The sequence below is a fragment of the Meles meles genome, chromosome 21 (genome assembly GCF_922984935.1).
Source record: "Meles meles chromosome 21, mMelMel3.1 paternal haplotype, whole genome shotgun sequence".
NCBI lineage: Eukaryota > Metazoa > Chordata > Mammalia > Carnivora > Mustelidae > Meles > Meles meles.
In genome coordinates, this window is record NC_060086.1 from 27,258,957 (window position 1) to 27,271,634 (window position 12,678).

At 37.1% G+C, this 12,678-nt stretch overlaps 1 protein-coding gene across 1 annotated transcript in view; it reads right to left on the minus strand.

Moving 5' to 3' along the window:
- LOC123933607 (phospholipid-transporting ATPase ABCA3-like) overlaps nucleotides 1–12,678 on the minus strand; it is a 189,307-nt gene that overhangs the window by 36,770 nt on the left and 139,859 nt on the right. Inside the window, exon 23 of the mRNA XM_045992947.1 lies at nucleotides 6,965–7,152. Coding sequence (XP_045848903.1) covers nucleotides 6,965–7,152 — 188 coding nt within the window. The remainder of the gene's footprint in view (nucleotides 1–6,964; nucleotides 7,153–12,678) is intronic.

Sequence of the window (12,678 nt, forward strand, 5' to 3'; positions counted from 1 at the left end):
TGTTTTTCAAAGTCCATAGTCTCTTATGGTTCACCTCCCCTTCCAATTTTTTTTTTATAAACATATAATGTATTTTTATCCCCAGGGGTACAGGTCTGTGAATCGCCAGGTTTACACACTTCACAGCACTCACGATAGCACATACCCTCCCCAATGTCCATAACCCCACTCCCCTTCTCCCAACCCCACCTCCCCCCCGCAACCCCCAGTTTGTTTTGTGAGATTAAGAGTCATTTATGGTTTGTCTCCCTCCCAATCCCATCTTGTTTCATTTATTCTTCTCCTATCGCACTAACCCCCCATGTTGCTTCTCCATGTCCTCATATCAAGGAGATCATATGATAGTTGTCTTTCTCCGATTGACTTATTTCACTAAGCATGATGCCCTCTAGCTCCATCCACGTCGTTGCAAATGGCAAGATTTCATTTCTTTTGATGGCTGCATAGTATTCCATTGTGTATATATACCACATCTTCTTTATCCATTCATCTGTTGATGGACATCTAGGTTCTTTCCATAGTCTGGCTATTGTAGACATTGCTGCTATAAACATTCGGGTACACATGCCCCTTCGGATCACTATGTTTGTATGTTTGTATCTTTAGGGTAAATACCCAGTAGTGCAATTGCTGGGTCATAGGGTAGTTCTATTTTCAACATTTTGAGGAACCTCCATGCTGTTTTCCAGAGTGGTTGCACCAGCTTGCATTCCCACCAACAGTGGAGGAGGGTTCCCCTTTCTCCGCATCCTCGCCAGCATCTGTCGTTTCCTGACTTGTTAATTTTAGCCATTCTGACTGGTGTGAGGTGGTATCTCATTGTGGTTTTGATTTGTATTTCCCTGATGCCAAGTGACGTGGAGCACTTTTTCATGTGTCTGTTGGCCATCTGGATGTCTTCTTTGCAGAAATGTCTGTTCATGTCCTCTGCCCATTTCTTGATTGGATTGTTTGTTCTTTGGGTGTTGAGTTTGCTAAGTTCCTTATAGATTGTGAATATTTTGTTGAGAATTTATGTGTCTGTGTTCTTGAGGGATATTGGTTTTTCCTAATTTCTCCATTTTGGTATTAGAGTAATGATGGTTTCATAAAATGAGTTGGAAAATGTTCTCACTTCTTCTTTCTGGAGGAAAGAATGTAGAATTGATGCTATTTCTTTAATTTTTTTTGATAGAATTTGTAAGTGAAATTAGCATTTTCTTGAAATTTTCATTTTCTTTTTTGAAGGTTTTATACCATGCATATAATGTCTTTAATTGAAGTAAAACTATTTAGTTTCTTTATTCTTGAGTGAGTTTTGATAAGGTTGGGTCTTTCTAGGAATTGTTCTATTTTATCTAAGGTAACAAATTTATGACATAGGCTGGATTTTAATTTCTGTGGTATCCATAGTGAAATCCTTTCATTTGTCCTCATACTGATAATATGTTTCTATTTCATGATTGCTCTGGCTATAAATTTATCAATTATAATCATTTTTAAAAATTAGTTTTTGGTTGCATTCATTAGTTTTTCTCAATTACTCTTCTGTTTTCAGTTTTATTTCTTTTATTTTTATTTACTTCTTCCTGCTCTAAGTATATTTTGCTTCTTTTTCTAATTTATTGAGGTGGAAGTTTCAATTATTAACCTGGGACTTTTTTTTTCTTTTTAGTTTCAGAGGTAGAATTCAGTTAGTTGTCAGTAACAAATATGTACTGTAACACCCAGTGTGTAACTGGGTGCTACATGTAACACCTGTGTTACCTGTGCATGTAACACCCAGTGCTCATTTCATCAAGTGCCCTCCTTAATGCCCATCACCCAATTATCCCTTCTCTCCAACCACCTCCCCTTCAGCCATCCTCAATCTATTTCTTAGAATTCAGCATCTCTTACGGGTTAACTCTCTTTCAGAATGGCTAAAATTAACTACCCAGGAAACAACAGATATTGACGAGGATGTGGAGAAAGTGGAACCTTCTTACACTGTTTGGGGGAATGCAAACTGTTGCAGCCACTCTTGAAGAGAGTATGGAGGTTCCTCAAAAACTTAAAAATAGAGCTACCCTATGACCCCACTATTGCACTACTAGGTATTTATCCAGAGGATACAATGATTTGAAGGGACACCTGCACCCCAATGTTTATACCAGCAATGTTCATAATAGTCAAAATATGGAAGAAGCCCAGATATCCATCAGCAGATATATCACATGTATTATATCTATCTTTATATATAAAGATATATATATATATATATATATATATATATATATATATATATGAGCTCCCACTGCTGATGGCAGTGTTTTATATATATATATATATATATAATAGAATACTACGCAGCCATCAAAATGTGATGTAGGCTCCCACTGCTGGTGGTAGCGTTCTTTATATATATACATATATATAAAGAAAATATGATATATGTAATGGAATACTATGCAGCCATCAAAAAACATGAAATCTTGCCATTTGCAACGATGTGAATGGAACTAGAGGGTATTATACTAAGTGAAACAAGTCAGTCAAGAAGACAAATACCTTATTATTTCCCTTGTATGTGGAATTTCAGAAACAAAATAGATGAACATAGGAGAAGGGAAGAAAAAATAAAATAAAATGGGACATTTTTTCATGAATAATATAAGCATTTAATACTTAATAAATTTCTAGGGGCACCTGGGTGGCTAGGTGGGTTAAACCTCTGCCTTTGGCTCAGGTCATGATTTCAGGGTCCAGGAATCAAGCCCCGCATAGAGCTCTCTGCTCAGCAGGGAGCCTGCTTCCCTCTCTCTCTCTGCCTGCCTCTCTACCTACTTGTAATATTTGTCAAATCAATAAATAATATCTTTAAAAAATACTTTAAATTTCTATTAAAACACTGCTTTAATCACATCCCACAAATTTTGGTATGTTGTATTTTCATTTTCATTCAGTTCAAAATATTTCCTAATTTCCTCTACAATTTCCTCTTTGATGAATGGGTTCCAGAAATGTATGTTGCTTAATTTCCCAATGTTTATAGAGGTTTTCCCATTATATGTCTGTTATTCATTTATAGTCAAATTTAATGATGATCAGAAAACACTGCATTTCTATTATTTTAAAATTGTGACTGATGTATTTTGGTTGATGGTTCCATATGTACTACTCTTATTATGGGCTATGTTCTATAAATGCCAATTAGATTTATTTGGTAGATAGTGTCTTACAGTTCTTCACTGATTTTCTGTCTTTGTGTTCTACTGATTAGTGAGGGAGTATTTGGTAGATTATGAAAGCTGTGAATGAGAACATGCTGTTTTGCAGGGGAGAACTCCAAATTTTCTTTGCCTGAAAAGGGAATATGAATTCTTAACAGAGAGGAGTGTGTCACTTCTTTAGACTCAGATTGTTTAGGGAAATCTGGGAATTTAAGATTTTTGGGTCATTAACTCAGATGTCCCTATTCCAAATATCAGGGTCCCCTTCCTTTCTAACAAGAGTTGTGATCTCGGCATAACAGATCTGCCTTGATTGAGAGTTCGTTGTTCCTGGAGCTCATCAAATCTGAAAATTGAACATTGATCCCAGTACTCACTTTGCACTTCCACTGAAGGAAATAAGGGGTCCATTATATGTGATCAAGGAAGCCCTTTCACTTTCACAGTGAAAGTGAGAAAGGAGGCTTTCAGTCTCCTACTAGTAACTCCTGGCCTTTTATTTCCTAAACCAAAGAGATTAGCAATAGTCTCACAATTCCATTGTTCTAATGTGTGCTATTTTCCCCATATTTCTTGACTCTCTGATATACACATTAATCAGTGCATTCTCTTTATCCATTCATCTGTTGATGGACAACTAGGTTCTTTCCATAGCTTGGCTATTGTAGACATTGCTGCTATAAATATTCGGGTACACGTGCCCCTTCGGATCACTATGTTTGTATCTTTAGGGTAAATACCCAGTAGTGCAATTGCTGGGTCGTAGGGTAGTTCTATTTTCAACATTTTGAGGAACCTCCATGCTGTTTTCCAGAGCGGTTGCACCAGCTTGCATTCCCACCAACAGTGGAGGAGGGTTCCCCTTTCTCCGCATCCTCGCCAGCATCTGTCGTTTCCTGACTTGTTAATTTTAGCCATTCTGACTGGTGTGAGGTGATATCTCATTGTGGTTTTGATTTGTATTTCCCTGATGCCGAGTGACGTGGAGCACTTTTTCATGTGTCTGTTGGCCATCTGGATGTCTTCTTTGCAGAAATGTCTGTTCATGTCCTCTGCCCATTTCTTGATTGGATTGTTTGTTCTTTGGGTGTTGAGTTTGCTAAGTTCCTTATAGATTTTGGATACTAGCCCTTTATCTGATATGTCGTTTGCAAATATCTTCTCCCATTCTGTCAGCTGTCTTTTGGTTTTGTTAACTGTTTCCTTTGCTGTGCAAAAGCTTTTGATCTTGATGAAATCCCAATAGTTCATTTTTGCCCTTGCTTCCCTTGCCTTTGCCGTTGTTCCTAGGAAGATGTTGCTGCGGCTGAGGTCGAAGAGGTTGCTGCCTGCATTCTCCTCAAGGATTTTGATGGATTCCTTTCTCACATTGAGGTCCTTCATCCATTTGGAGTCTATTTTCGTGTGTGGTGTAAGGAAGTGGTCCAATTTCATTTTTCTGCATGTGGCTGTCCAATTTTCCCAGCACCATTTATTGAAGAGGCTGTCTTTTTTCCATTGGACATTCTTTCCTGCTTTGTCAAAGATGAGTTGACCATAGAGTTGAGGGTCTATTTCTGGGCTCTCTATTCTGTTCCATTGATCTATGTGTCTGTTTTTGTGCCAGTACCATGCTGTCTTGATGATGACAGCTTTGTAATAGAGCTTGAAGTCTGGAATTGTGATGCCACCAACTTTGGCTTTGTTCTTCAATATTCCTTTGGCTATTCGAGGTCTTTTCTGGTTCCATATAAATTTGAGCATTATTTGTTTCATTTCTTTGAAAAAAATGGATGGTATTTTGATAGGGATTGCATTAAATGTGTAGATTGCTTTAGGTAGCATGGACATTTTCACAATATTTATTCTTCCAATCCAGGAGCATGGAACATTTTTCCATTTCTTTGTGTCTTCCTCAATTTCTTTCATGAGTACTTTATAGTTTTCTGCATATAGATTCTTAGCCTCTTTGGTTCGGTTTATTCCTAGGTATCTTATAGTTTTGGGTGCAATTGTAAATGGGATTGACTCCTTAATTTCTCTTTCTTCTGTCTTGTTGTTGGTGTACGAAATGCAACTGATTTCTGTGCATTGATTTTATATCCTGACACTTTACTGAATTCCTGTACAAGTTCTAGCAGTTTTGAAGTGTGTAAACCTGGCGATTCACAGACCTGTACCCCTTGGGATAAAAATACAATATATGTTTATAAAAAAAAAATTGGAAGGGGAGGCGAACCATAAGAGACTACGGACTCTGAAAAACAACCTGAGGGCTTTGAAGGGTCAGAGGTGGGAGGTTGGGGGAACAGGTGGTGGGTAATAGGGAGGGCACGTTTTGCATGGAGCACTGGGTGTTGTGCAAAAACAATGAATACTGTTACGCTGAAAAAATAAATAAATTTTAAAAAAATGAAAAAAAAAATCCTAGGGGAGAATACAGGGAGTAACCTCTTTGACATTGGCCGTAGTAACTTCCTTCTAGATATGTTTCCTGAGGCAAGGGAAACAAAAGCAAAGATAAACTATTAGAACTTCATCAAAATAAAAAAAAAAGAACTTCATCAAAATAAAAACTTCCCTCTTTTGCTCGGCTTCCTTATTCTCTGTCATTTGGTCTTCTATATCACTAATTCTTTCTTCTGCCTCATTTATCCTAGCAGTGAGAGCCTCCATTTTTGATTGCACCTCATTAATAGCTTTTTTGATTTCAACTTGGTTAGATTTTAGTTCTTTAATTTCTCCAGAAAGGGCTTTAATATCTCCAGAAAGGGTTTCTCTAATATCTTCCATGCCTTTTTCGAGCCCGGCTAGAATGTTCAGAATCGTCATTCTGAACTCTTGATCTGACATAGTACCAATGTCTGTGTTGATTAGGTCCCTAGCCTTCGGTACTGTCTCTTGTTCTTTTGTTTGTGGGGGTTGCTGGGGGGAGGTGGGATTGGGAGAGGGGGAGCGGGCTATGGACATTGGGGAGGGGAGGCGAACCATAAGAGACTATGGACTCTGAAAAACAACCTGAGGGTTTTGAAGGGTCAGGGGTGGGAGGTTGGGGGAACAGGTGGTGGGTAATGGGGAGGGCACGTTTTGCATGGAGCACTGGGTGTTGTGCAAAAAGAATGAATACTGTTACGCTGAAAAAATAAATAAAATGGAAAAAAAAATAAAAACTTCTGCACAGTGAAGGAAACAATCAGCAAAACTAAAAGGCAGACCATGGAGTGGGAGAAGAGATGAAGTGAAATGAAAATGAAATATTTTTTTCAGAGAGTGTGTGTGTGCAAAGAGGGGAGGGGCAGAGAGAGAGAGTCTTTTAAATTTTATTTACTTATTTTAGAGAGAGAACATATATATATATATATATATTTCAGTTAGCCATCATATCATACAACCTAAGTTTTTGTTGTAGTGTTCAGCAATTCATTAGCTGCCTATAACACCCAGTGCTCATCCCAAAACATGCTATCCTTAATACCCACCACTACATAGCTTTTAAAAAATCATTTCCATAATTATAACCAAATACATCTCAAAGACAGTGAGTGTACAAGGCAGTGCTTTCTATCATAGTCAACCAACTAAAATGAGGCTTATAATTCAAATTAGTTCCAGTTAGATCTTGACATAACTGTGTGATATTTTCATTATCAAGTAATAGAGGTAAGAATATGTAGATACATACATTTGTATGTTTTTATGTTTGTACATACATTTGTACATATGTAGATACATACATTTTGGCCTAATAATGAGCTTTCTTTGAATTGTATCTAAAGTCTATGTTAGTTACTCACCTTCATGCCTTTTGTGAATAGGTTGTGGACATTAGATAAAATTTTATGAGAGATAAAGTTTTGCAGGCTCCAGGATGTAGTCTCCACACACAAAAGCAAAAGGAGATAAAATAAGCCCAAGACAGCCAATGCAGTCAAATACCTTGCAATCCCATGTGTTCCAAAATTATAGACACTCTTCTCAGTAGCTGAGGATGATAAAAGACAAATAGCCTTACTTTAAAAACTGATACAAAATCTAAGGTGATGCCACCTAAGTTAAGAAATATAGGGTCAAATGAATGTTAAATTAGATTTAAGGAAGTATAGAATATGGGAAATAATTATCTTAATATTTTATTAATTTATCTTTCTTAATGTTTATGGTTTTTATAAAAGTTCTTCTGCCAATGATTTTTTTCCCTCTAGTTTTTACGAGGACAACATACCCACATACTCAATGAATTTTAAAGGTCGAGCCTCCATGAAAACAATGCTTAGTAATTAAAGAAAGCAAACAACATAAAGGCATTTGTGGCATATCTAGGTCATGCCAAACAATTAAAGTCCTTTAAGGTGAGAAAAACCTTTATTCTATAAATAGGTAAAAATTTTAAGTAAAAAAAGAATATGATGGCAATAATCATAAGGAAGAAAACAACAAATAGTTGAAATGTAAATGGACAATAGCTTATAGTTTTTGGCCTTACTACAGAGAAAATTAGCTAATATAAACAGCTAAATTCTACATGTTCAAAGAGCAGACATCTCTGAGATGTGAGATAAATTACTCTTTTTATCAGAATTGTGTTTTCTGATTTGCCAATATGCAGAAATGCAATTTGTTTTATTGTAACAAAATACACATAAAACTTACCTTTTTAAAGTGTATAATTCAATGGCACTTAATATATTCACAATGTTGTGTAGCAATTACCACTACCTAGATCCATAACATTTTCATTACCCCAAAAGAAAACCCATTATCTATGAAACAGTCATTATTAACCCTCTCCCCCTAACCACTGGTAACCACTAATCTGTCTCTATGGATTTACCTATTTTGAACATTAAATATAAATGGAATCATAGAGTAAGTGGCCTTTTGTATCTGGCTCTTTTCACTTAGCATAATATTTTGAAGGCTCACCCATGTTGAACACCTGCCTGTAATTCATTTCTCTTTATTGTTGAGTATTACTCCATTGTATGGATATACCACATTTTGTTATCAGAGCATGGACATCTGGATTGCTTCCAATTTTTCTGGGAAAAAACCATTATGAATAATGCTGCTCTGAGTATTTGTGTAGAAGTTCTTGTTTAAATACTTCTTTTCAGTTCTTTTGGATATATATTCAGGGGTGGAATTGTTGGGTCATATGGTAATTCTATGTTTAACTTTCTGAGGGACCACCAAACTGTTTTCAACAGCAGTTGCAACATTTTACATTCATACCAGCAATATATGAGAGTAAGAATTTCTCCACATTCTCACCAAACCTTTGATATTTTTCATTTTTTTTTCCATTTTATTTATTTTTTCAGCATAACAGTATTCATTCTTTTTGCACAACACCCAGTGCTCCATGCAAAACGTGCCCTCCCCATTACCCACCACCTGTTCCCCCAACCTCCCACCCCTGACCCTTCAAAACCCTCAGGTTGTTTTTCAGAGTCCATAGTCTCTTATGGTTCGCCTCCCCTCCCCAATGTCCATAGCCCGCTCCCCCTCTCCCAATCCCACCTCCCCCCAGCAACCCCCAGTTTGTTTTGTGAGATTAAGAGTCATTTATGGTTTGTCTCCCTCCCAATCCCATCTTGTTTCATTTATTCTTCTCCTATCCCCCTACCCCCCCATGTTGCTTCTCCATGTCCTCATATCAGGGAGATCATATGATAGTTGTCTTTCTCCGATTGACTTATTTCACTAAGCATGATACGCTCTAGTTCCATCCACGTCGTCGCAAATGGCAAGATTTCATTTCTTTTGATGGCTGCATAGTATTCCATTGTGTATATATACCACATCTTCTTGATCCATTCATCTGTTGATGGACATCTAGGTTCTTTCCATAGTCTGGCTATTGTAGACATTGCTGCTATAAACATTCGGGTACACGTGCCCCTTCGGATCACTATGTTTGTATCTTTAGGGTAAATACCCAGTAGTGCAATTGCTGGGTCATAGGGTAGTTCTATTTTCAACATTTTGAGGAACCTCCATGCTGTTTTCCAGAGTGGTTGCACCAGCTTGCATTCCCACCAACAGTGGAGGAGGGTTCCCCTTTCTCCACATCCTCTCCAGCATCTGTCATTTCCTGACTTGTTAATTTTAGCCATTCTGACTGGTTGTGAGGTGATATCTCATTGTGGTTTTGATTTGTATTTCCCTGATGCCGAGTGACGTGGAGCACTTTTTCATGTGTCTGTTGGCCATCTGGATGTCTTCTTTGCAGAAATGTCTGTTCATGTCCTCTGCCCATTTCTTGATTGGATTGTTTGTTCTTTGGGTGTTGAGTTTGCTAAGTTCCTTATAGATTTTGGATACTAGCCCTTTATCTGATATGTCGTTTGCAAATATCTTCTCCCATTCTGTCAGCTGTCTTTTGGTTTTGTTAACTGTTTCCTTTGCTGTGCAAAAGCTTTTGATCTTGATGAAATCCCAATAGTTCATTTTTGCCCTTGCTTCCCTTGCCTTTGCCGTTGTTCCTAGGAAGATGTTGCTGCGGCTGAGGTCGAAGAGGTTGCTGCCTGCATTCTCCTCAAGGATTTTGATGGATTCCTTTCTCACATTGAGGTCCTTCATCCATTTGGAGTCTATTTTCGTGTGTGGTGTAAGGAAGTGGTCCAATTTCATTTTTCTGCATGTGGCTGTCCAATTTTCCCAGCACCATTTATTGAAGAGGTTGTCTTTTTTCCATTGGACATTCTTTCCTGCTTTGTCGAAGATGAGTTGGCCATAGAGTTGAGGGTCGATTTCTGGGCTCTCTATTCTGTTCCACTGATCTATGTGTCTGTTTTTGTGCCAGTACCATGCTGTCTTGATGATGACAGCTTTGTAATAGAGCTTGAAGTCCGGAATTGTGATGCCACCAACTTTGGCTTTGTTCTTCAATATTCCTTTGGCTATTCGAGGTCTTTTCTGGTTCCATATAAATTTTAGGATTATTTGTTCCATTTCTTTGAAAAAAATGGATGGTATTTTGATAGGGATTGCATTAAATGTGTAGATTGCTTTAGGTAGCAAAAGCCCAGGGCCAGATGGCTTCCCAGGGGAATTCTACCAAACATTTAAAGAAGAACTCATTCCTATTCTCCTGAAACTGTTCCAAAAAATAGAAATGGAAGGAAAACTTCCAAACTCATTCTATGAGGCCAGCATCACCTTGATCCCAAAACCAGACAAGGATCCCACCAAAAAAGAGAACTACAGACCAATATCCTTGATGAACACAGACGCAAAAATTCTCGCCAAAATACTAGCCAATAGGATTCAACAGTACATTAAAAGGATTATTCACCACGATCAAGTGGGATTTATTCCAGGGCTGCAGGGTTGGTTCAACATCCGCAAATCAATCAATGTGATAGAACACATTAATAAAAGAAAGAACAAGAACCATATGATACTCTCAATAGATGCTGAAAAAGCATTTGACAAAGTACAGCATCCCTTCCTGATCAAAACTCTTCAAAGTGTAGGGATAGAGGGCACATACCTCAATATTATCAAAGCCATCTATGAAAAACCCACCGCAAATATCATTCTCAATGGAGAAAAACTGAAAGCTTTTCCATTAAGGTCAGGAACACGGCAGGGATGTCCATTATCACCACTGCTATTCAACATAGTATTAGAAGTCCTAGCCTCAGCAATCAGACAACAAAAAGAAATTAAAGGCATCCAAATTGGTAAAGAAGAAGTCAAACTATCACTCTTCGCAGATGATATGATACTATATGTGGAAAACCCAAAAGACTCCACTCCAAAACTGCTAGAACTTGTACAGGAATTCAGTAAAGTGTCAGGATATAAAATCAATGCACAGAAATCAGTTGCATTTCTGTACACCAACAACAAGACTGAAGAAAGAGAAATTAAGGAGTCAATCCCATTCACAATTGTACCCAAAACTATAAGATACCTAGGAATAAACCTAACCAAAGAGACTAAGAATCTATACACAGAAAATTATAAAGTACTCATGAAAGAAATTGAGGAAGACACAAAAAAATGGAAAAATGTTCCATGCTCCTGGATTGGAAGAATAAATATTGTGATATTTTTCATTTTTTGATTATGGCCATCCATGTGGGTAAGGAGTGATGTCCTACTATGCATTTCTTATTGAATATATTTGACATTTAACATTGTGTAAGTTTAAGGCGTTATAGCATGCTACTTCAAAAAATTTATGTATTGGAATGTGATTGCCAATGTAGTAATATTGATTACATTACATAATTATAGTACAATATTATTATCTATATTATATTGTGCATTAGAGCTCTATGGCTTATTTAGTACTCATTATAAGTTTGTAACTTTAAACATCATCACTCTTAACAACTGTCCTCCACTCCCAGTTAACCAAAATTTTATCCTGTTTTTTACAGGTTTAAGTTTCTTAGATTCTAGATATAAGTGATACCATACAATACTTCTTTCAGTCTGACTAATCTTGTTTAGCATAATTTGCTTGTTTCACCCATGTTGTCTCAAATGGAAGAGCATCTTCTGTTTCCATGACTGAATAACATTCCATTGTGTTTACGTACCATATTGTTTTTCTACCCATTCATCCACTGCTGGGCATTTGGGTTATTTCCGTATCTTGGCTATTATGAATAATGCTGTGATATATGCATGGCAGTGGATATATCTTGTCAAAAGCCTGTTTTCATTTCCTTTGGGCACCCACCGAATAGGAATTGCTGGATCATGTGGTAGATAGATCTATTTCTAGCTTTTCGAGGAAACTGCATATTGTTTTCCATAGTGGTTGGGGTATTTTAAATTTCCACCAAAATTGGATAAAAGTTCCCTTTTCACCACATCCTTGTCAGCACCTACCATCTACTGTCTTCTTGATATCAGCCATTCAATAGGTATTAGATATCTAGATAGGTATTCTAATAAGTATAGATATCTAATAGGAAGTGATAGCTCATTGTGATTTTGATTTGCATTTTGTTGATGACTATTGATATTGAGTATATACTCATGTGCCTGTTGGCCATTTTGATGTCCTTTTTACAAAGATGTCTATTTAGTTCTTCTGCCCATTTAAAAAATTTTTTTCAATTATGTTCAATTAACCAACATATACTAGTACATCATTAGTTTTCCATGTAGTGTACAAAGATTCATTAGTTGTGCACAACATCCAGTGCTCATCACAATATATGCCTTCCTTAATACCCATTACCCAGTCACCCCATCCCCCACCCCTCCCTTCTGCAGCTCTCAGTTTGTTTCCCGGAGTCCAGAGTCTTTCATGGTTTGTTTTCCTCTCTGATTTTTTCCCATTCAGTTTTCCCTCCCTTCCCCTATGGTTCTATGCCCATTTTTAAACTGGATCATTTTTGTTATTAAGTTGACTGCATTCCTTATCTATTTTGAATATTAACCTGTTATGTGATATATGGTTTGCAAACATTTTCTCCCATTTTCTGGGTTATTTTTTCATTTTGTGATATAGTTTTATAGTATAATTGCCAAATACTGTGAC